General features: G+C 43.0%; 1 protein-coding gene across 2 annotated transcripts; it reads right to left on the bottom strand.

The window, feature by feature from the left end:
* Positions 1 to 7668: 7668 nt before the first annotated feature.
* On the bottom strand, positions 7669 to 21454 carry LOC133496402 (interleukin-6 receptor subunit beta-like). 2 transcript variants are annotated; one of them, XM_061811950.1, is made up of 18 exons: positions 21319 to 21454; positions 20092 to 20260; positions 19259 to 19528; positions 19061 to 19193; positions 18800 to 18984; positions 16975 to 17087; positions 16649 to 16808; positions 16496 to 16578; positions 16197 to 16413; positions 15021 to 15188; positions 14673 to 14774; positions 14238 to 14381; positions 14020 to 14160; positions 12693 to 12752; positions 12546 to 12630; positions 11332 to 11413; positions 10606 to 10973; positions 7669 to 8417 (listed from the first exon to the last, which is right to left on the bottom strand). In XM_061811950.1, the coding sequence occupies exons 2-18, from the start codon at positions 20150 to 20152 to the stop codon at positions 8399 to 8401; spliced, it is 2391 nt and encodes a 796-aa protein (XP_061667934.1). In that variant the 5' UTR covers positions 20153 to 20260; positions 21319 to 21454; the 3' UTR covers positions 7669 to 8398. The 2 variants fall into 2 exon arrangements, with proteins under 2 accessions (XP_061667934.1, XP_061667935.1); XM_061811951.1 differs by lacking the exon at positions 12693 to 12752 and having other exon boundaries at positions 9760 to 10973.
* Positions 21455 to 21503: the final 49 nt, after the last annotated feature.

The raw sequence follows: 21503 nt of genomic DNA, 5'->3' as shown, positions 1-21503 counted from the left end.
GGTGATTTTTAAGTGGGATTTTTCACGTTCCAAAGTTTGTATTTTTTCACTCTTTTGATCGGATGCCGGCGGGGGCCCATCCGAACTTATACAACTTGTCTTGTAATACTCGTAGTGATGGCTTCTTTGAATTGTAGAATACATGTAGTATATGTGCAGTCGGTAAGTGTAAGATTTATTATAATTATTAGCTAAAGTGAGGAGAGGAAAAAAAAATTGTGTAGTGGTGTGTTTTTTTGACAGGCCTTGCGAACTTGTAGTGATGCTTTTAATTCCCTCTGTACAGTTGTACATTTGTGTTTATGCTGTAAATGGGATGTCTTCTACATTTTAGCGGGGAGAAAAAGGCTAAAAGTGTGCATTTTGATGTGTATATTCATCACTCCCCCCCTTCTTTGAATATGTATACATTTTTATTTGAGCAAGTGTTATTTTAAAGAAAAAAAAAATGATTTTCAAGGCTTTAATCTGGCATGTAATTTTTTTTTTTGTAATCTATTGGAAAAGGTCAGCCTCTATTTGTACTGGAGCTGCTGTAATATCCATTGTTGATAGTCTTTCCGATGTGTGACACTTAAAAGAAAATATGGATATAAACACAAACAAAAAAAATACTCAAAATCAGAGGCTGCCTTTCGTCGTCTGCTGACTTCACAGGATATGACAAATATTTTTGTACAGAAAAAGTGCTGTATTTTGGAGCGGCTACTACCTTGTAAGCAAAAAAAAAAAAAAGCATTGTAAAATATTGTCAATTATATAAATATGAACATAGTTTTGTCACACTGTCAAAAGTCATGTACATTTTCAGGTGGCCTTATGTACATTTCCAGCTGTTAAATGAAGAAAACACTCATTTTTTGGGGGGATGCAGAATTGTGACTATGTATGATTAAAACTGTTCTTCTAACATCTGACCTGCATTTTTGTCATTTTTGTCTTATGTTTTTAAAAGACTAAAATCCGTTTCCTGCAGCGCTTTTACTCTATTCAGTTTGCAGGTGAACGTGAGCCCAACGTACACGAAGCGTGTTGCAGCCACACATTAATCTTCGGTAAACCTGTGCCTGACATACTTTTTTTTCCCCCAATATGCATATTTCTCAAATTAGTCCAATGCGCATTTAAAAAAAAGAAAATAAACCGCTGGGATAGGCTTCAGCCCCGTACACGGAAGCGCGATGTGGCCACACGAACTTTGGTAAACCTCTGTGTGACCGACGGTAGCGAAGATTAATGTGTGGGTGAAAAACGCTTCGTGTATGTTGTTTTTTTTTTTTTAAAGCATTGTTTTCAAATGAGCCAACTTGGCATTATAAATACTTCTTGGGAATTTGAGATTGTGAAGAATAATTCCTACCTGAAGTGGGATGATTGTTACACAGTCGTGTCTATTTGGTTGGACACCATCCATCACGTTTAATTGCCGAAATCCATCAATCTTTTCTGGTCTTTTCAGATGGTATTCCATAGAATTATCTTTTTAAATATCTGTCTCATCTCTTGTAACAACCAACAGCACAACGAGTCTCCAGCATTGTGTCTATTCTGCTCTGGTTCAATGTCCCCCACACTGTCGAGCAGCTCTTTTTGACCGGCAATATGGCGCCGTGAAAATGTTGACGTCATGTGCACGAGCTTTCGGCACCATCTATAAAACAATTCGGTGGTAGCCTCCTCCGTGTTGTGTGTTTCTAGTAATTTTGACATTTCCCCCCACTTTCCACGAGCCAAATCTGTTGTTACTGGAGTTGGAGCGCATAATTTTAAAGGCTTGCGTCGGTTTTTGTCATTTATAGATTTTTTTTCGAGTGGTCACGTGGTGTTAAGGGCGGCGCGGCTTAAGCCCAACACACAACAGAGCCGATTGTCGACATGAGAACGCCCACGAAAGGATAGGAATATTTGTCCTCGGAGGAGAAAACATGATGAAAACATTAACGACTTTATTTATGCTCTCCTTATTCACGGTGGAAAAATCGGTAAGCCTGGCTCACGCTTGCTTCGGACGATTTTAAACGCCTTATTCCCTTACTCGCAGATTCGTCTCACATCCGAAAAGCTCATGTTTTTACTGACCGCGTTGTGACACATGAATTTAAATATTATTCATTTGTTTGTAGTTCATTGTGCCGTAGGAAACTACTACATCGAATTGAAGTCAGTATTTTGTCTCGTCTCGCGAAATAGGCCAACTAAAATAGTTGAAATAGCGACAGACCAACATACACAATTTGGATAGTTGTTTAAATAACGAGAATAAGATACGCATCAAAACTGAGCGTTATTGGAGGTAATTTTAATAATAGAACGTGTAAAAAAAATGTTGGGTGGGGTTAATTCTAGAATTCGAGATGACAATGATGTCTACTTCCGACATGTATTTTCTAGAAGGAAGTTGAGGTTTTTGACAACATGGAGCTTCAGTTTGGGGCCTTTACGTCACATTTGTGACGTTGGGCTTCGAATTTCGGCCCAGACATTAACTGTGGAGTTTCCATGTTGTCCTCTTGGTTGTGTGTGTTTATCGTATTTTCAAACCAAAAAAAAAAAAAAAAATCAACACGCAGTCCCCAATGCGGTTGGCGGGATCCGTTTAAGGACATCCAGTTGTGTTGAAATCATATCCACTCAAAAGGTCAAAGGTTAACATTTGCACTAATTAATATCCCCTTAAAAAAAAAAAAAACAAACGAAAAAAAAAAACGATCCCACACCTATATAAACGCATATTGACCTTTGGACTTGATCTAAGTTCAAGTGTCACATGTGGATGGTGCTCTCAAACACATCTGATTGTGTTTTTAATTTTCTTGGAACAAGAAAAGTTGGCATGAAACAAACTTGGGTGAGAGACCTCCGAAATCCGAGCCCACACCGAGGAACAAATCCCCCGGGCAAGTAAAACAACATACGTGCACGTTTAGTCATCAGAAGACACTTGAAGGAAGCGCAGGCGACAAAAGATCATAAATGTATTAACACCACGCAACTAGCATGAAAGCTAATACTGCCACCAGAATTCCATGACATGGTGTACTTAATACTTTTTTTTTTGTTTGTACATGTCGTTACATTCCACCAAATGTCTAATTTTTTTTGACAATTTTTCCCTTCCTTTCAACAGTTTTGTGACATTACAGAAGACGTGGATGCTTCGGGCTATAACCAGGACAACGCCGACGACGGTAATAATTCAATCCATCCATACAATTTCTTTGCTGCTTATCCTCACGAGGGTCGCGTAGAGTGCTGGAGCCTATCCCAGCTGTCAACGGACAGGAGGCGGGGTACACCCTGAACTGGTCTCCAGCCAATCGCAGGGCACATACAGACAACACTCACAATCACACCTAGGGGCAATTTAGTGGTTTTTTTTTGGGGGGGATGTGGGAGGAAACCGGGGTGCCCAGAGAAAACCCACGCAGGAACAGAGAGAACACGCAAACTTCACACAGGCGGGTCCGGGATTGAACCCGGCACCTCAGAACTGTGAGGTCAACGCTTTACCAGCTGGGCCACTGTGCCGGCAATAATTCATTTTTTTTTGTTTCTGTTTAAGTCAATAATTTAACTCATGATCATATTTTAATATTCTCATTTGTCGAGTTGTAAATTTGAGCCTTTTTTCCCCACCGTATTCAAAATGATTGCTCTGCGCGTATTAAGTACTGTAATTTCTGGCCTATAACCCGCGATTTTTTTTTTTCCACACGTGTTCGACCCTGCGGTTTATGCGGCGACGTGGCTAATTTGTGCATTTTTTTCTAACGGCCACAAAAGGGCACTCGAGCGGAAAGGTTAAGAGTGAGACCGCTGGGATATACGTGCAGAGGAAATGACTTTTACTAGCACGGTTAGCGCTGCGCTAGCGTGTTGCTACTGCGTCACTGGCATGTGTACTGGCGAGAGTGAGACCGGTGGAATATACGTGCAGAGGAAGTGACTTTTACCGGTCCGGCCCTGTTAGCGTTGCGCTAGCGTGTTACTGCCGTGTCTCAGTGATTATTACCGGTATGTTTTTGTTTTTGTTTTTTTTTTTTTTTACTGACCCTGTTAGCGCGGCGCTAGCGTTAACATTAGCACGGCGTTAGCATTAGCTGAGCGTTAGCATTAGCATATGCGCGGCATTAGCAGTAGTATGGCGTTAGCTAGCACGGCGCTAGCGTTAAACTCTTTCTGTGTACCGTCTTTCTTTGTAAATATCTCGCGTTTCAATGTGGGCACTTGCGGCTTTTACACAGCTGCGGCGTATGTATGTACCAAATGGTATTTCCTTTACAAATGTACTCGGTCAGGCTTGTAAGCAGGTGCGCTTGCGGTAATTATATCTTTACTTTTTGTGCCCTCCCCCCTCTCATCAGGTGACAACTTCATGGATGGAGAATTGGAACCCGAGCCCAAACACGTATGTTTAATGTGCGCTCATGTCGCCGGGTGTCTTAGCGAACACCTTTTTGATGCTTTTGTAACACTTTTCATATCATTATTATGTGATTAGAATCCCTTCAATTAAGCACGATGAAGCATAATATGAAATATGTCTTATAGGTTGTTCCCCAGCTCGACCCGAAACATTTAAAAGAGCTTGAACAAGCCATGGAGTCGGCTGTTTTTATCAAAGGGAAACACTTCTGGGAGAACCCGGACGTTGTTGCAGGTACTGCTCTAGAAAAACTGTTATTTTGTGTTTTTTGCACGATAAAGAAATGGATATTAAAACGATTTCGCATGTTGTGCACAGCTATTGCCGCGGGTGGAGTTTCGGGCGCTGTAATTGCCACGGCGCTGGCAGCTGTGTTCATCTTCAAATGGCACAAGTGCGATAATGGACGAGACGCCACGGACCAAGAAACGGCCTCCCGAAATCATCTATAATCCAGTTGGCAGAATTTATGGAACATATTTCACAGAGATGATCGCAACCTTAGGTATAGAGTACAATAATGCCTTGCTGCGCTGCGGTTCAACTCCTATGGATTCGCCGCATTGCAGAATTTGAAAATTGTGTTGTACCGTAATTCCCGGCCTGCAGAGCGCACCTGGCTACAAGCCTCACCGAGTACATTTGTAAAGGAAATAATATTTGGTACGTCCATACGCCGCAGCTGTGTAAAAGCCGCAAGTGCCCACATTGAAACGCGAGATATCTACAAAGAAAGATGGCGCACAGAAAGAGTTTAACGCTTGCATGTTAGCCGTGCTAACGCAAACAAAAAAATGAAACTTACTGGTAAATATAACAGAGACACGCGAGGACAGCGCTAACGCCGGCGCAGCGCTAACAGTGCCGGTAAAAGTCACTCCCTCGGGACATATATTCCACCGATCACACCCTTACCTTTTCCGCTTGAGTGCTGCCCCCTTGCGGCCGTTAGAAAAAATGCACAAATTAGCCGCATCACCGCATAAACCGCAGGGTCGAAAGCGTGTGAAAAAAGTCGCGGCTCGTAGGCCGGAAATTACGGTATTATCGCCAGGGTTGAAATTCGATTATATCTGCTGATATTTTGCCAGATCGTGGGCTATTTGTGTGTGTATATATATATATATATATATATTTTTTTTTTTTAAATTGTCATTGTAAAATAGTAAGAATGTGAGATTTTATTTTTTTTACCTGGAAAAAAAATTGTAAACATGAGGTGGTCCGGAAACTAACCCCCGCAATAAAGATCGCGTATAGAATAGACTGCACGTGCCGGTTCGCCCTTTTTGCATTTTTTAATTTTATACAATGCATAAAATGTGTATGAGTTTGTCTGACGTGTGTGTGTATATATATATATATATATATATATATATATATATGTATATATAAAATAAAAATCCGGCCTTGTAATGAAATATGTACATTCCAATGTACTCTAACTGAATTTTTGGTAATCGCAGGACTGCATTTTTTTGTTTTTAATTTTCCCATATTGTACTAGCATTATTTGACCACTTATTGCACTAATTTAACACCCGCTGGCGAGTGGAAAAAAAATGTATTTCATGTATGTGATTTTATCTGACTGTGGTGTGGCATTTTAAGAAATGAGTTACAAAAGGAAATTTTTTTGTTGTTGGGGTTTGTTGCGGTGTGGAGCTGCAGAACTGAAACTCGAGTGATGAAAATGGTTTGTTGTCTCTAATTTTATAGTTTATATCGTAATCTGTAATGGATAGCTGCCTTCAAATATTGTAGTTGTGAAGCAAGTAATGTCTCTGCATAATTCACGTCAATTCCCCCTCTGAACGTACTTTTGCAAATAAAAATGTAATCATAAACGATATTTTAATAACATGGAAAAAAAATACCGGACCAACACAGGACAGAATTCAATCATCGAAAACTGGAAAATATTAGTGTACAGCTACATAAAGGAAAAAGTGTAAACCACACTGAAAAATACTCGTTTGACGCACACACCTTTTTTTAGAAATCCCACAAAGAAGAAAACGTACTAAAATGATTTCGATGTTAATTTTGAGACCACCTACAAAAGAAGAAGACGCCGTCAAGCAAACAAGCAATGTTGATCATTTTTACCCTAGTAAATTACTTTTGACGGTAAACTTATGTCAATTAATTTTTTTTTACATAAAAATTTTTTAATTTTTGTTGGTAAATCAATTTTTTATACTCACTTGGCAACGTTAATACAGTATGTCAATTTCAAGTGCTCTCTGGTTTGCCGTGATACAAAAATACATTGAAGCAGTTCATAGATGTAATGAATAGAACACATTTAAAAATTATAATAACATTTGTATGTTTGAATGGCATTTGGACTAAAATACTGTACAAACATAAAACACAGCACGCAGTTGTGCAAAAACTTGGTGTTTGTGGTTCTTAGTAGATTCGGGCGGCCGGATGTTTACGGATCATAATGTGCATTAATACAGCATTTCCATCCTTCTACACATCTACAAGCATCACGTCTTTTTGAGTAGTACCAAGCCCCTAAAGAGAGATTGAAAAAAAAAACTTTTTTCTCATTGTAATGACTAAGTAACTCCTTGTAATGAGAAACTTTCTCATTGTAATGACTAAGTTACAATGTTTGAGTAACTTACTAAAATATTTACTAGTAACTTACTCATTACAATGAGTAACTTTCTCATTGTAACAAGTAGCTTTCTCATTGTAATGAGTAACGTTCTCATTGCAATGACTAACTTACTCATGAGTAAATTACTCATTACAATAAGTAACTTTCTCATTGTAACAAGTAGCTTTCTCATTGTAATGAGTAACTTACTCATTATCTGACTGATAATGTTACTCATTACAATGACTAACTTACTCATGAGTAAATTACTCATTACAAAGAGAAAGCGTCGAAAAACTAAGGAGCCCCTAAAGGGACATTGGAAAAAAAAAACTAACTCGTTTCTCATTGTTATGACAAACTTTCTCATTGTAACAAGTCGCTTTCTCATTGTAATGAGTAAGATACTCATTGTACAACGTATTCATTATGAGTAACTTACTCATGAGTAAGTTAGTCATTGAAATGAGTAAGTTATTCATTACAATGAGTATCTTACTCATTACAATGAAAAACCCGTTAGTTTTTTTTCCAATGTCCCTTTAGGGCCTCTGTAGTTTTTCAGCACTTTGTTATTGTAATGACTCAATTACTCATGAGTAGGCTCGTCATTGTAATGAAAAAGTTACTCATTACAATGAGAAACAAGTTGGGTTTTTTTTCAATGTCCCTTTAGGGGCTCCGTAGACCCCCTACGTTCAGCATTTGCGGATATTTGCAGATGTGGATTTTTTTCAATTTTTGTTTCCATTTTTTTGGGGGGTCTTTTTTTGTGAGGGGACAAACCCCCAAAATGCTTATTTACATTTTACTTTTTATCTCCATAGCCATCCACCCATGATTTGTGCCGCTGAGCCTCACGAGGGTCGTGGGAGGTTATCTCCATTTATTCAAGAGTATAGTCAAATCACTTTTTTTTAATTCTTTACATTTTTATTATTCTATGGGCAGCCAGGTCATGTTCCCCTCGCCGACACCGAGCGCCACACGCGTGACCGGGCAGTCCAGCGGCACCCGACACAGGACGCCGTAGACGTAAGGAGAACCGAAGCCTCGGCTGGGCGGCGGAACCCTCGCCGGGCCCGGTTTGGACAAGAACCCGCGGCAGCAGAAGACACAACGCAGCCGCTCCACCGCGTCCCTCCTGAACACGCCGACGACGCGCACCCTGCGCACGTTCTTGTCGGCGAAGGCCAGCGGGCGCTCGGTGCCCTCGGGACGGGTGACGGCCTGCTCGCTCGCGTGCGGGGGGCACGTGGACGGGGAAGTCGTCCACGTCCAGATGAAGACCACCACGGAGACGCCGGTCAAGAACCAGAGGAGGACTTCGAAGCCGCTGACTCCGTTGCCGAGGTTGATTAATCGATGCATCCGAACCTGCATTCGGCACATTTAAAAACAAACAAACGGCGAGATTCCTTCAACCGGGGTTGGCAAAACCATCACCAAGACTAGACTAGTCTTGGTCTGGACCCTGTGAAAATCCTTGTAGTAACTCATAATTCATCATTCAAAATCTTTGCAAGAAAATTTGTTCCAAACAAGTAAAACAAAACAAAACAAGTTGCACTGAGGTCACCTGGTGTCAAACTTGTGGCCCTGGGGAACAGATGTGGCCCACGAAAGAATCTTTTCATTTTTTAATTTCTTTTTTTTTTTTTCTAAATTCTGTTCCAAAATAACACACAATCTCCACTTGTAATAATGTTCAGAGATTGTGAGCACATTTTTGTTATAGAATCACTTTTAAAAAAGAAAAAAAATAGTTACATATTTAAGTTTTTTTTGACTATGTATTTCAAAACTATCCATATATTTTCTTTTGCCGCTTATCCTCTTGAGGGTCGACAGGAGTGCTGGAGCCTATCCCATCTGTCAACGGGCAGGAAGTGGGGTACAGCCTGAACTGGTCGCCAGCCAATCCGAGGGCACATGGAGATAAACAGCCGCATTCACAATCACACCTAGGGGCAAATTATCCATCCATCTGTTTTCTTTTGCCGCTTATCCTCACAAGGGTCGCAGGGAGTGCTGGAGCCTATCCCAGCTGTCAACAGGCAGGAGGCGGGGTACACCCTGAACTGGTCGCCAGCCAATCGCAGGGCACATCGAGACAAACAGCCGCACTCACAATCACACCTATGGGCAATTTAGAGTGTCCAATTCATGTCGCATGTTTTTTGGGATGTGGGGAGGAAACCGGAGCGCCCGGAGGAAACCCACACAGGCACAGGAAGAACATGCAAATTCCACACAGGCAGGGCCGGGATCGAACCCGGGTCCTCAGAAGTGTGAGTCCAACACTTGATACCAACTGATCCACCGTGTCGCCCATTTCACAACTAGTTATCCCTCAATTTCCCACCAAACTAAACCAGAAAGTGACAGATAAATAAATACTGAAATACTTGATGACATATTTAATCGTGCGTTTATTTAATTCCGGCGCTCTCGGTCCTCCATTTTTCAGCGACCAACCCGACACGTTCGTGGGCTTCAACGTGTTGGGTGGTTCCGTTCCGTACAGACGGGGTACTTGCGCTCGACGACGTTGCACTTGTATACATCTTTCGGCGCATGCAATGAAGTAATCAGTAAAGTGTATTCCATTTTAAAAATCAATAATGCGTCGCTATTGTTTTCCACGGCAACCATGGACTCGTTTACCGATAAAGTCGACTGCAGTCTACAATATAGTACACAATAACAAATCACGTACCATCTCTGATCTTCTTTACTTTCTTTCGGCTAACTTCAATAGTCCGCATCTATTTTTCCATTTTTATGAGATACTTGGATATCGGCTGTATTCATAATGATGTATTTTATCCTTTGTTCAACTGATGTGTCATCATCATCAAAGCCTCATGACTGCAATTTTTTTTTTCCCAGCCATACATCTGTTTTCTATTGCAGCCAATCAGAGCGCACGTACAGACAAACAACAACGTTGACGCCATTTTGAATCCTTTGACAAACAACAACATTGACGCCATTTTGAAACCTTAGACGCATTGCACTTGTTATTCATATAAAGCTCTGTCGTCATGTGTTTGAGTAAATTTTGGGATCATTTATATTGTTAAGAATCATTTTAAACCAACGTAATTTTCCGGCCTCCCAAATTCATATTTTTAATAAGGACATTGCTTTGATATTTAAATAGACAGTTTTGTAAATCCCATGTTTTGTTTTTTTTTGTCCCAAATCAGGAGTGTGAAAATTTACAAGTGAACATGTGACGCCTTATACTTGGAAAATATATATTCCCAAAATGAAATTATAGTGCGCAGTATTACCAGGAGTATTATTATTATTATTATTATTATCATTATTAGTGTTTCAACACTTTTATCAGGTTAACGCATATACTGGAGCATTATTATAGGATAACAACATAGTCATATCATATCATCATTCCGGGATGCATTTTAACATGCACGTTACGTTATATCACGCAAATGATACATAATTAATAGTATCGCAGCTCGAGTGTATATTATGGGATGCTCCCGTCTTTTCTCACGTGCCCTCGTGTTGCTCAAACATGTCCACGGTGACGTACATGGCTAACGTTGCCGCCAGTTGCTGATGTTTCCCCGGAAGCAGACACTGGAATTCTTTCCCGGTACTGTGGGTCGGGCTTTCTATAGAACCCTGGCTCCGGTACGGGCTCGATTGGCCGCCGCCCTCAGAGAGCAGCGCTGAGAATTCTCTGGAAGAAGACAGACTGAACGTCTCTCCGAGGTCGTCCGCCCTCTCGTCGCGTGCGTCCGGTTTTCCCGTAAAACCCGGGCCGCTGTATTCTTCCCGGGGGCCGACGGCCGGGTCCGGGCGGGAACCGTCGGTGCGAGTCAGTCGGGATTCCTCCGTGTACACGCGTGCGCAGACTCCTTCCGATGGATAGCTGAAGAGCCGGAAAGGGAACATCCCCTGTGGGTGAGATAGTATGTTGTGGTAAAAAATAATACTGATAAACATCTCTTCAGTGCGGCACTAGTATTCGTCATTCTTCGCCGAGGATAAAGAATATACACTTGTGTCTGTCTACCAATGTTGCTGCACCGTTTGTGTTGAAGCCATTGCTTAAAATGGGTAATTCTCTTTGCTTTGTTTTCTAATCCCGTCGCTAGCAAAGCCAGCAAAGTCCGAACTACTTTGTGAAAGATCCATAAAATGCGTTAAGATGTTAAAAATCACTAAGTGTGTACCTGGCGCAAGATGACCTTTGACATTTAATGTCAATTTAATGTGCTTTCATACTTTAGTCTCATTGGTCAACTAAGTTCACCTTTTGATGGCCTCCTGATGGCCACAGCGCCACAGAACTGAGGCCCGGGTTCGGAAGAGGCTTTTCCAGGAATCTTTTGTACCTTTGGCAGGGAGAGAGAAATATTTTCAGTTTTTTTATGCTAATTTATTGTCAAAATCATCAGTTTCAGTGTGAGAGACAAGCAAGAGACTAACGGGGAAGTCGCAGCAGCCTCGGAACCGAGCAAAACTTCAGCTCGATGTTAAAGGAACAGGATTTGTAGCGGCAGTAGGGATAGAACATCTCGAAAATCTTTAAGGCCCGTTAAAACATTTTATCGTGAATCCCAGCTATTACAATAATAGGCTCACACTTCTGTGGTCCCGGGTTCGATCTCGCCCCGCCTGTGTGGTGTTTGCATGTTGTCCCCGTGCCTGCGTGGGTTTCCCCCGGGCACTCCGGTTTCCTCCCACATCCCAAAAAACATGCAACATTAACACTCCAAATTGCCCCAATGTGGGATTGTGAGTCCGGTTGTTTGTCTCTATATGCCCTGCGATTGGCTGGCGACTACTTCAGGGTGTACCCCACCTCCTGCCCGTTCACCGCTGGGTTAGGCGGCAGCATTCCCCGCGACCCTCGTGAGGATAAGCGGCAAAGAAAATGGACGGATGGGTATCGGTGTGTACAATCATCAACAGTTTATAATCAAAATAAAACAGTGTGCAGGTCTAAGTGGTGAAGACTCTCTAACTCCCATCAACAACCCAGGCTAAAGTTAACTCCTCCCCAACATATTATTAAACATATTGTGATATATTTTAGAACATCTCCACTTTTTGATCATATTACTTGCACTGTATGCGGTTTTAATTGTCTTTTTTGTTCATATTTTGTTTGTCATTTTTATAGTATTGATGCCATTTCAAATGTTTTATCTCTGTGTTTTCAAATCCCTTTAATCATGTAAAGCACACTGAGTTACCTTGTGTATGAAATGCGTTATACAAATAAATATGCTTTGCTTTTGATAAATGCATGTGTCTAAATGTGGAGAACATGCATCCATGACACAATTACTGCTTTCTATTTCGAGAGCATTTGCGTCACACTGTTAATTAAAAGGGCACCAAAACCGTGAATTGACTGTAAAAATTGTTGCTATAAATTAGTACAGCAAAGTTAAATGGGGCGTGAATGAATATACAGTACATCGAACTCATGTGATGACATCATAAATAGGAACCACTTACTGTATAGCGCAGTACAATCCCGCAGATAACAAGAGGACGATGACGGCGCTTCCGACGGCACCAAGTTTTTTAACGAAGTCCGGATCTGTCAAAGGAAGTCCACATTTGTCATGTTGCCTTCGACCGCTGAACACAAATCAGTATTACCTTTAAAGCCGCGTGATATCATCATAACTGTCAACTTTTCGGAGCGCCAACCTGTATAAACTACCAAAAAAATCCTTATAACATACCGAAGCAAATTATATGTCAGAAAAAACACAAAGTTTTTCAATGATTTTTATTGGAGATCACCATAATGATAATATCTGAAGTTAATGTCTAATTATCAAATATTGATATTCTATTTAGTGGCATTACTGTGTTCAGAATTGTATTCATGGGTGACTTTCTTCACCAAATCTAAAGGCTGAATTTTCAGAATCCGTATGATTTGTGATATACGGCAGTGTACGTAAGATTCACCACAAAATCCGTATGAACTACGGCTAAACCGTACGAGCTGACAGGGATGTATAATGTGTACTAGGGGTACCCAGACTTTTTTACCCCAAGATCTACTTTTCAAGCATCTCGTGACCTACCAACAACAGGGGGGAGATGATGATGATGCTACTCCCAAACTGTTTTAAGGTTAACAATATGTTGCCTCCTATATTTAAAATAGAGAATTAGCTTTTTGTGCACTGTATTATCTGAATGTGCTAAGGTGGAATTTGAAAATGACACACCATCTGATCCTGCACTTTCTACTTTGGCTTCAGACCAGACCTTTCCCACTCGGAAAAGAGAAAATCTTGTCCGGTTTCACCACTTTTTCTTCGATTATTCCCATACTCCGACAGTCATTGCATCTTAAAACAACAGCATTTTTTTTTTAACTCTCCATTAATATTGAAAGTAAAAACATGAGCAGCACGACTAGCTCGTCTTTGCTCTACGTTTCCCAGACTGTGGACGCTGTCATTATAAAACACATTGATGGGCTGCGTAAATACTGTAACATTTGTAATTATAGGTGTACATCTTTAAGAGTGGGGGGAGGGTGTAAGGTGAACTAGGAAAAAGAAAGTGTGGCAGAGCAGCGGTGGTTGTTAGAGAAAGTTCAGCGTGCTGCCTAAAAGAAACCAGTGGCTTCCTCTTTTCATTTTTTTACAGTACGTATATGAATTGTGCCATTAGATGTAGCAACCAGTCATCCCTCACTCGTTGAATCACATTGCAAAATGCCACAAACTGAATAGCTGTATGCTATACTTTCTATTTGCATTGGATTTTTTTTTTTGACACGCCGTCCCGCGATCGACGTATTAAGCACTCCTGATGTATACCCATTAACCCAACCCATTAATCATTGCCGGTTGTGTTGACTCATTTGTATAACTCGAATTTAAGAGCACTCCATGTCTTCGTGATGTCATTTCCCACCCCCCATCCCCCCCCCAACATGAGAAACAACGACCTGCTGACTTACCAAATCGTTTTGTATTGAAGTGCCTCACGTTGCTTTCACTTGCTCCAGTTCGAGCCACAGCCTTGACGTACATGCTGTACTGGGTGTAAGGAATCAGGTCCTTCAAAAGGACCTCCCGTTTTGCGCCGTTAACCGTGACATCTGGAGGGAACACGTTGTAGAAGTCAATAAATATTGGTTACATGAAATAAATACCAAGTGAACCAATCTGAACATACTGAATTGTGGTCCCTGGTCCGTTCCATAGAAAACAACATAGTGGAGAATAACCCCCCCGCATATGTCCTGGGGCTCCATATTCCAACTGACAAGCGCGCTTTTGTCACCAACTTCCACCCTGATGCCGGAGAAATTTGCTGCAGCTGCAGGGGGCGTAAAGTACCTTGCGTGTAAAGTTTCACCGAACAATGCATAATAGTGCATAATACAGTACAGCCTCGGTTCTCGACCAGAATCCGTCCTAGAAGGCGGTTCCGAGAAGTGATTTGTTTGAAAACCAAATCAACGGCCATGCGTGTGTTCTGTTATTTCCAGGTTTTGTGCAGGGGCGTTTGAGTACCGATTTTCGTCCGACAACAGAAGCAAAAAGATCTCGAAATCTTCGTTCGAATACCAATTCGTTCGAGAACCGAGGCTGGACTGCATCTCCAAACCTGCTATCGTGCTGCAGATCTGCAAGACCCGTGCGCCGAGGCCCGTCTTGTCACCGAACAGCGGGGTGACTGTGATATCGTACGGCTTTTGATCCAAGAGTCCTGGAAGGAAGATTTTTGCAGGCGAGACTGTTCCAAATGAAAGTAGCGTGCTACCGATTCCAATGAAAATGATGTCACCGGATGATAAGAACCACTTCCCGCTAATGGGCTGTCCGTAATAACGGATTACAGATGATGAAACATAAGACTAATGGTCGAGCTTTCTTCACGGACAGAACATCCATCTACACGGTCCATTAAAGATTTCTCAAAACCGCAGTCCCGTGGATGGCGTCTGGGACGTACCAAAGAGCGATTCGCTGGTGGAATTGCTTTCCATCCAGTGGTACCGAAGCCCGTCGTGGGTCCAGTCGATCATGTAACCCCTGACGGGTTGAGGAGGGGCGGCCCACCTGACTGAAATCACGCCTCGGGTGCTTGAAGTCCGCACGTTCGAAACTTGGGGCAGGCTGGCTGTAAAATAAATCAATTATCAAAGGCTTCATTTTGATATAATAACTGCAAAAGTAATCAGCGAGGGTAGCTGCTGACGTACGGTTTGGTCAGTGGTCATTTTCTTAGCTGCTGATCCTCACAAGGGTCGCGGGGAGAGCTGGAGCCTATCCCAGCTGTCAACGGGCAGGAGGTGGGGTACACCCTGAACTGGTTGCCACCCAATCAGAGGGCACAAAGAGACTCACAATCCCACCTTGGGGCAATTTAGTGTCCAATTAATGTTGCATGTCTGTGGGATGTGGGAGGAAACCGGAGTGCCCACCCGGAGAAAACCCACGCAAGCACGGGGAGAACATGCAAACTACGCACAGGTGGGGACCGGAATTGAACAACGCTGCTGGTGGCGGCGGTGATAATCAATGCCGCCGACAATGACGCACTCAGCCGCGAGCGACGACACCTCGATGCCACCCCGGCTGAAGCGGCCGAGTACGCTACATACTATCTGTCGAGGAGTCTGTTGTTAGTTAGAAGTGATCCGCATATCATCTAAATACTGCTCGAAACGATAGGGTAATATTGCCCCGGACACTTCACTCGTATGTGAGATGTTCTTTTCTTCGAAGGGGCGTGTCCTATAGTAGGGGCCACAGCGCGTTTTCAATGGCGAATGTCCGGGGGTGACGTCACGGGCAGAAGATGCAGCCAATACGGCGACCGCTTGGATGTCAAATAACACTTCCGCAACTTCCCGCATGGATGACGCGCTCATATTTATTTTTTCGTATGGACTTTGTAGCTAATAATGTGATATGTATTTTTCATTTCAACATCTATTTTAGAATGTTTATAGGGACGACAATTGACCTTTAAATCGAGGTACCCGAATCCAGAAAAATGAAAACATTTGTGGGCGTGTCTGCTGAATTAGCTGAACACGCCCACCCACCACCACCCAAATGTCAATTAAACACCTCGACTCCGAGCTGAAAATTTTGTTTGGCTATGAATTCTTTTCATACTTACTTTCTCCAACAGCCGGAACATAAACGGAGTCCTCTGCCAGCAAGACCTCGTCGTGAAAGACCCTCAGCTTCACTCTGTGGGCCTCTTCGTTCACACGAATCGTACACGTCGAATTCCCGCATAAGGTACGACCATAATCCCCTTGGACCTCGTGGCCCTTGTAGACAGCCTTTTGGATAAAATATGTAAAAGTGCCTCGGCACGCCGACGGAATCTCCTGCAAAGGAAACACGATGGGCGGGATGGATCCACATATCAAAATATTCCGGCGACTGCGGTGCGTCGAAAGGCTTCCTTACCATCCACATGGCGTAAACCTTTCTCACGCCGTCTTTCCCCGGTTCTGTTACCTTCCTCCACAGCCGGAGCGTGACGTCATTCCCTGCGGGGGTAATTAAAGACGATAAACTCACATTTTCATTTTTATTTAAAAGCGTGCAATCGATACTCACGATTTAGTCGACTCAGAACTGTTTCCTCTCGGCTCCATTCACTCCACGGCGCGCTCTCCCAAGCGCAGCGGACGGCAACGTTGTAGTAAGTGCATGACTCGACTTTTTCGATGGCCATGTTTCCTTTTTCTCCGGCTTCTAAAGTCTTACTCAGCACCTCCTGGGGAAGAGAAAAATATGTTAAAAATTTAAATAAAGTGTCCACATGACACCGCATTTTCTCTTATCGTCGACCTGAAACGCGAAAAAAAAAAAAAGTTTTAGTCAATAATAACGATAATTACAGTAATGGATGGCTGACTTTTACTTTTATTCAGCGACGCTACCTTGTCATATTTAACTTGGCAGTCGTGTTTCTTTGAGGCGGTCCAGGTGGTCCACTCGGCCAATAGATGACCGGAGAAGGCAAAGACGCTCAAATTCGGACGCTGAATTTGCACTAAAGAGAGAGAACGGAAAATCAGGTTCCTGATCTTGAAAGGGAAATTCTGGTGGTTTGGATTAACAATGTATCCAATAGGTCACATCATATGTACTCGATTTTGATAATGTGATGTTAAATCCTCTCTCATTTGATAGTGTTATGAGAAGATTTTTATTGACAATTACGAATTTTCGCAAGTCACATGACCTACGTGGGCGGATGTGACGTGTACCGTGCCGTTCCAAACGCTCGATTACATGGGACACCATGATGCCCAGCGCCGATATCTCGGATTTATCCTCATCTGATGAAGAAATAGCAGTTATCACAATCGTGAGCGGCTCGGCCACTTGGTTGTTCGGGAAAACGGAGTAATACTTCCATACACAGGCGTGAGCGGCACAGCTCCGGGGCTCGGGGAGCCGTGAGTTCGCTCCCCGACGAGCGAGCTCCAGGTCTCGGGGAGCGAGGTGCCGCTCACAGCTGTGTATGGAATTATTCCTCCGTCTTCCCGATCAACCGAGCGACCGAGACGCTCACGGTTGTGTATGGAAGTATTCCTCCATCTTCCCGATCAACCGAGTGACTGAGCCGCTCATTGCTGTGTGTGTGAGTATTCCTCCGTCTTCCCGAGCGGCCGAGCTCCTCACAGCTATGCCGTTCACGGTTGTGTATGGAAGTATTCCTTCGTCTTCCCGATCACCCAAGCCGCTCACGGCTATGCCGTTCACGTTTGTGTATGGAAGTATTCCTCTGTTTTCCCGATCAACCGAATGGCCGTGCTGCTCATGGGTGTGTGTGGGAGTATTCCTCCGTCTTCCCAGCCACCCGAACTGCTCACGGTTGTGTATGGAAGTATTCCTCCGTCTTCCCAATCACCCGAGCGGCCGAGTTGCTCATTGCTGTGTGTGGGAGTATTCCTCTGTCTTCCGATCAACCGAGCGGCCGAGCCGCTCACGGCTGTGCCGCTTAAGGTTGTGTATGGAAGTATTCCACCGTTTTCCCAATCAACCGAGTGACCGAGCCGCTCATGGCTGTTTGTGGGAATATTCCTCTGTCTTCCCGGTCAGCCGAGCTGCTCATGGCTGTGCCGCTCACGGTTGTGTATGGAAGTATTCCTCCGTCTTCCCGATCACCCGAGCGGCCGAGCCGCTCATGGCTGTGCTGCTCAAGTTTGTGTCTTGAAGTATTCCTCCATTTTCCCTATCAACTGAGCGGCCGAGCCGCTCGCGGTTGTGTATGGTAGTATTCCTCCGTCTTCCCAATCAACCCAGTGGCCGAACCGCTCACGGCTGTGCCGCTCAAGGTTGTGTATGGAAGTATTTGTCCGTTTTACCGATCACCCGAGCGGCCGAGCCACTCATTGCTGTGTGTGGGAGTATTCCTCCGTCTTCCCGATTAACCGAGCGGCTGAGCCGCTCACGGTTGCGCATGGAAGTATTCCTCCGTCTTCCCGTTCAACCGATACCGCTATTACTTCATCAGATGAGGATAAATACGAGAAATCGGCGCTGGGCGTAAATGGCTTCCCATGTAATCGTCTGTTTGGAACCGCACGTAACACGTAAAATTTGTAATTGTAGATAAAAAATCTTTTCAAAACACTATTAAATGAGAGAGGATTTAACATGACATCATCAAAATCGAGTACATATGACATGACCTATTGGATACATTGTTAATGCAAACCAGTGGATTTTTTTTTTAAAGACATTCGTGTTACTCACATATGTGATGGGGGTAAAATTCAAAAGGGTCCGAGTCAACCTCCCAGTGTTTGGTCTTCGCTCTCACCGTCACACTGTAGTTACCCGACAGGGTAAGATAATCCAACAAGCGACTATCTTTCCACGTGCACGTTGGCACGTGTGAGCTGCAGATTTCCGACCGGGACGAGTCCAACCAAGAGGTGCTGGAAGGGTGCGCACGTTTATTTACCACACGCTCATCCTCACGTTTTTCACCACCCGGATGAATTTTCGACTCACAAGAGTACGGTGTAATTGATTTTCCCCGGAAAGTGGTGACGGTGCTCCCAAGTGCAGGTGAAAAGGTCAGGTAGACGTAGAAACGGCAGACTGTCACTGTAATGCCAGATGCAGCCGACTTTGGTGGGTTTTGCTATATGAAAAAAACATCAATTATTTCATCTTTGCACAGTTGCCTGATAAAAAATAAGCTCTCACAGTATGTTCTGAGGATGGTCCCGCCGAGTACTTCCTGGGTAAAGGCGCAGCGGCACATCACCGTGGCTTTGTCCAGCGTGATGTTCCTCAGCGACACGACGTTATGCGTGGAGTTGATGGCGCGCGACCGTCTTTGGTCCACGAGCTCGTTGTTCAGCGTCCAGTACACTTCGCCGTGGACGCAGAGGTTCTCGCACGTGATCCGGATATCAGTTCCCGCTTGGACGTACGGGTCCTTGGGGACAACATTGAGCGTGTTCTTGCGCTGCCCTGCGGGTGTCAGTCAACACAGTAAGATCCATAATTAATCCATTGGCAAAATCATCACTGGTAATACAAACTCAAAGAACTAGTTTGGTCAAACTGCCTGTTCTGGTGCTGCTTTTCAGTTTCTGATACTCGAGTGTTGGTGACAATCAGGTGCATGATTGTTATCTGCCTAGCATGAAATCCAGCCATCCATTTTTTATATTGCTTGTCAATCCCATCTAATTTTGGGCAAAGGGCAGGCGTACAACTTGCGCTGCTTCATCAGTCAGTTGACAAACAGCCAACAAAATCTTTGAAGTCCAAAAAAACAAACGAGCATGCACGCCTTTGGGAGGAAACGGGAGAACGGCGCAGGAAAACCGAAGCTGAGCCTCAGAAATCTACGGCAGATGAGTTCACCACCACACGGCGATGCCCTCGGCCCAAAACTGTATCCAAAAACAGGAATATAATATTATTTTTTTTGGTGGGGGACGCCAGTTTTTAACAGTTAAAATGCTCCGTTGCACAAATGAATGCGATGGGCACTTCTGCATTGCTGAAGAAATGAAAGCCGTTCTTACCTTCGGAAAAAGAAGTCGTCCTTGCAACAATTAGAAGCAGCGCGGACACAAAAAGACACATTTTTTTTTTTTTTTTTTTTGTGAGTCGTCCAGTCAACACTTAAAGTTGACGACAGTGCGTTTTATTGGTTTTGCCACCCATGTCGCCGTCTGTCCTCATTTCGGCCATCTGCAACCGAGAGAGGAAATGAAGCAAAACAGTTAGAGAAATAGGAGGTCTTACCCAACTAGAAACATGGCAAGGCAACAGGAAATCTCTCTCTCTCTCTCTATCTCTCCCTCAATTCTCTAATAATTCCCCACGCAACACAAGAGAAATGCATTAGTGACACGACTGTACACATATACAGTACTGTGTACACAATAAGCGGCTCTCTGCCTTTTAGATCATAATGGAATAAAATACACTTTTGTAACAATATCTTTTCAGTAACAAAAGCACAATCAAAATATCTCATGATTTATCATGTAATATTGGATTGTAGGCAGTAAATCCCTGTCTGGTAGAAATATGTATGCGGTAATTGTTTTAGTGGTGTTTTTAATTATTTGTATTCTTTTTTTTATTTCTACCTTGCGTTTATCTATGCACTGATGCAGCAGAGGCTCTCTAATTTCATTGCACAGTTTCGTATGATGATAATAAATGCCATTCATTCATTTTATGAATGCAGAACAAGTATTGAAACGAACCCATTATTAGTCCATACGCGAATAATAGATTCGCATTTGTTGGCATTCATATTAACCTTCAAATTTGATCCAGTTTGACATGTGACAAAAATAGAGAGAGAGAGAGAGAGAGAGATAGAGATAGAGATAGAGATAGAGAGAGAGAGAGAGAGAGAGAGAGAGAGAGAGAGAGAGAGATAGATAGATAGATAGATAGATAGATAGATAGATAGATAGATAGATAGATAGATAGATAGATAGATAGATAGATAGATAGATGACATTCTTTCACAAATCAACCAAAGGTCCCAAACGTAAAAACATGACAAAATATCTCATTTTTTGTACAAGTGCTATAAGTGAGTGTATGCTGAGGCAGATGCAAAAACTGGTACTGTAGCTGCAATGTAATAAATAAAAAAAGATGCCACCTTTCCTCAAGAAGATGAACCGAAACAGAAAAAAAGCTATTTACTGTAACCGAAAAACAAACAAAAACTATACAGTAATTTTTAAAATTTAGTATACATATGTAGCTTCAGTTAAAACCGACACCTTTTGGTCAGTAGGGGGCAGCATCGCACTAAATGGTGACTACCTTGCGAAAAATACTGGAATCGTACATATTTAGAAGCAAAGTAATGAAAAGCGACACGGGAGATTGAAATTCTCTAATAATTCACTTTACCAACTCATTGCTAGCTATCGAATGAATAACATACCATCAAGTGACCGCCCTT

This window comes from Syngnathoides biaculeatus, chromosome 23 (assembly GCF_019802595.1).
Source record: "Syngnathoides biaculeatus isolate LvHL_M chromosome 23, ASM1980259v1, whole genome shotgun sequence".
Lineage (NCBI taxonomy): Eukaryota > Metazoa > Chordata > Actinopteri > Syngnathiformes > Syngnathidae > Syngnathoides > Syngnathoides biaculeatus.
This window is presented reverse-complemented; position numbering and strand designations above follow the sequence as displayed.

What these genes read in the sequence shown, in the direction of transcription:
- LOC133496402 (XM_061811950.1), bottom strand. Translation starts at nt 20,152, where the DNA reads ATGTGTCTTTTTGTGTCCGCGCTGCTTCTAATTGTTGCAAGGACGACT. An exon ending in GCCAAGTTAAATATGACAAG is followed by an intron (nt 16,809 to 16,974) that starts GTAGCGTCGCTG and finishes TCTCTTCCCCAG; the next exon opens with GAGGTGCTGAGTAAGACTTT. An exon ending in CACCAGCGAATCGCTCTTTG is followed by an intron (nt 14,775 to 15,020) that starts GTACGTCCCAGA and finishes TCTTCCTTCCAG; the next exon opens with GACTCTTGGATCAAAAGCCG.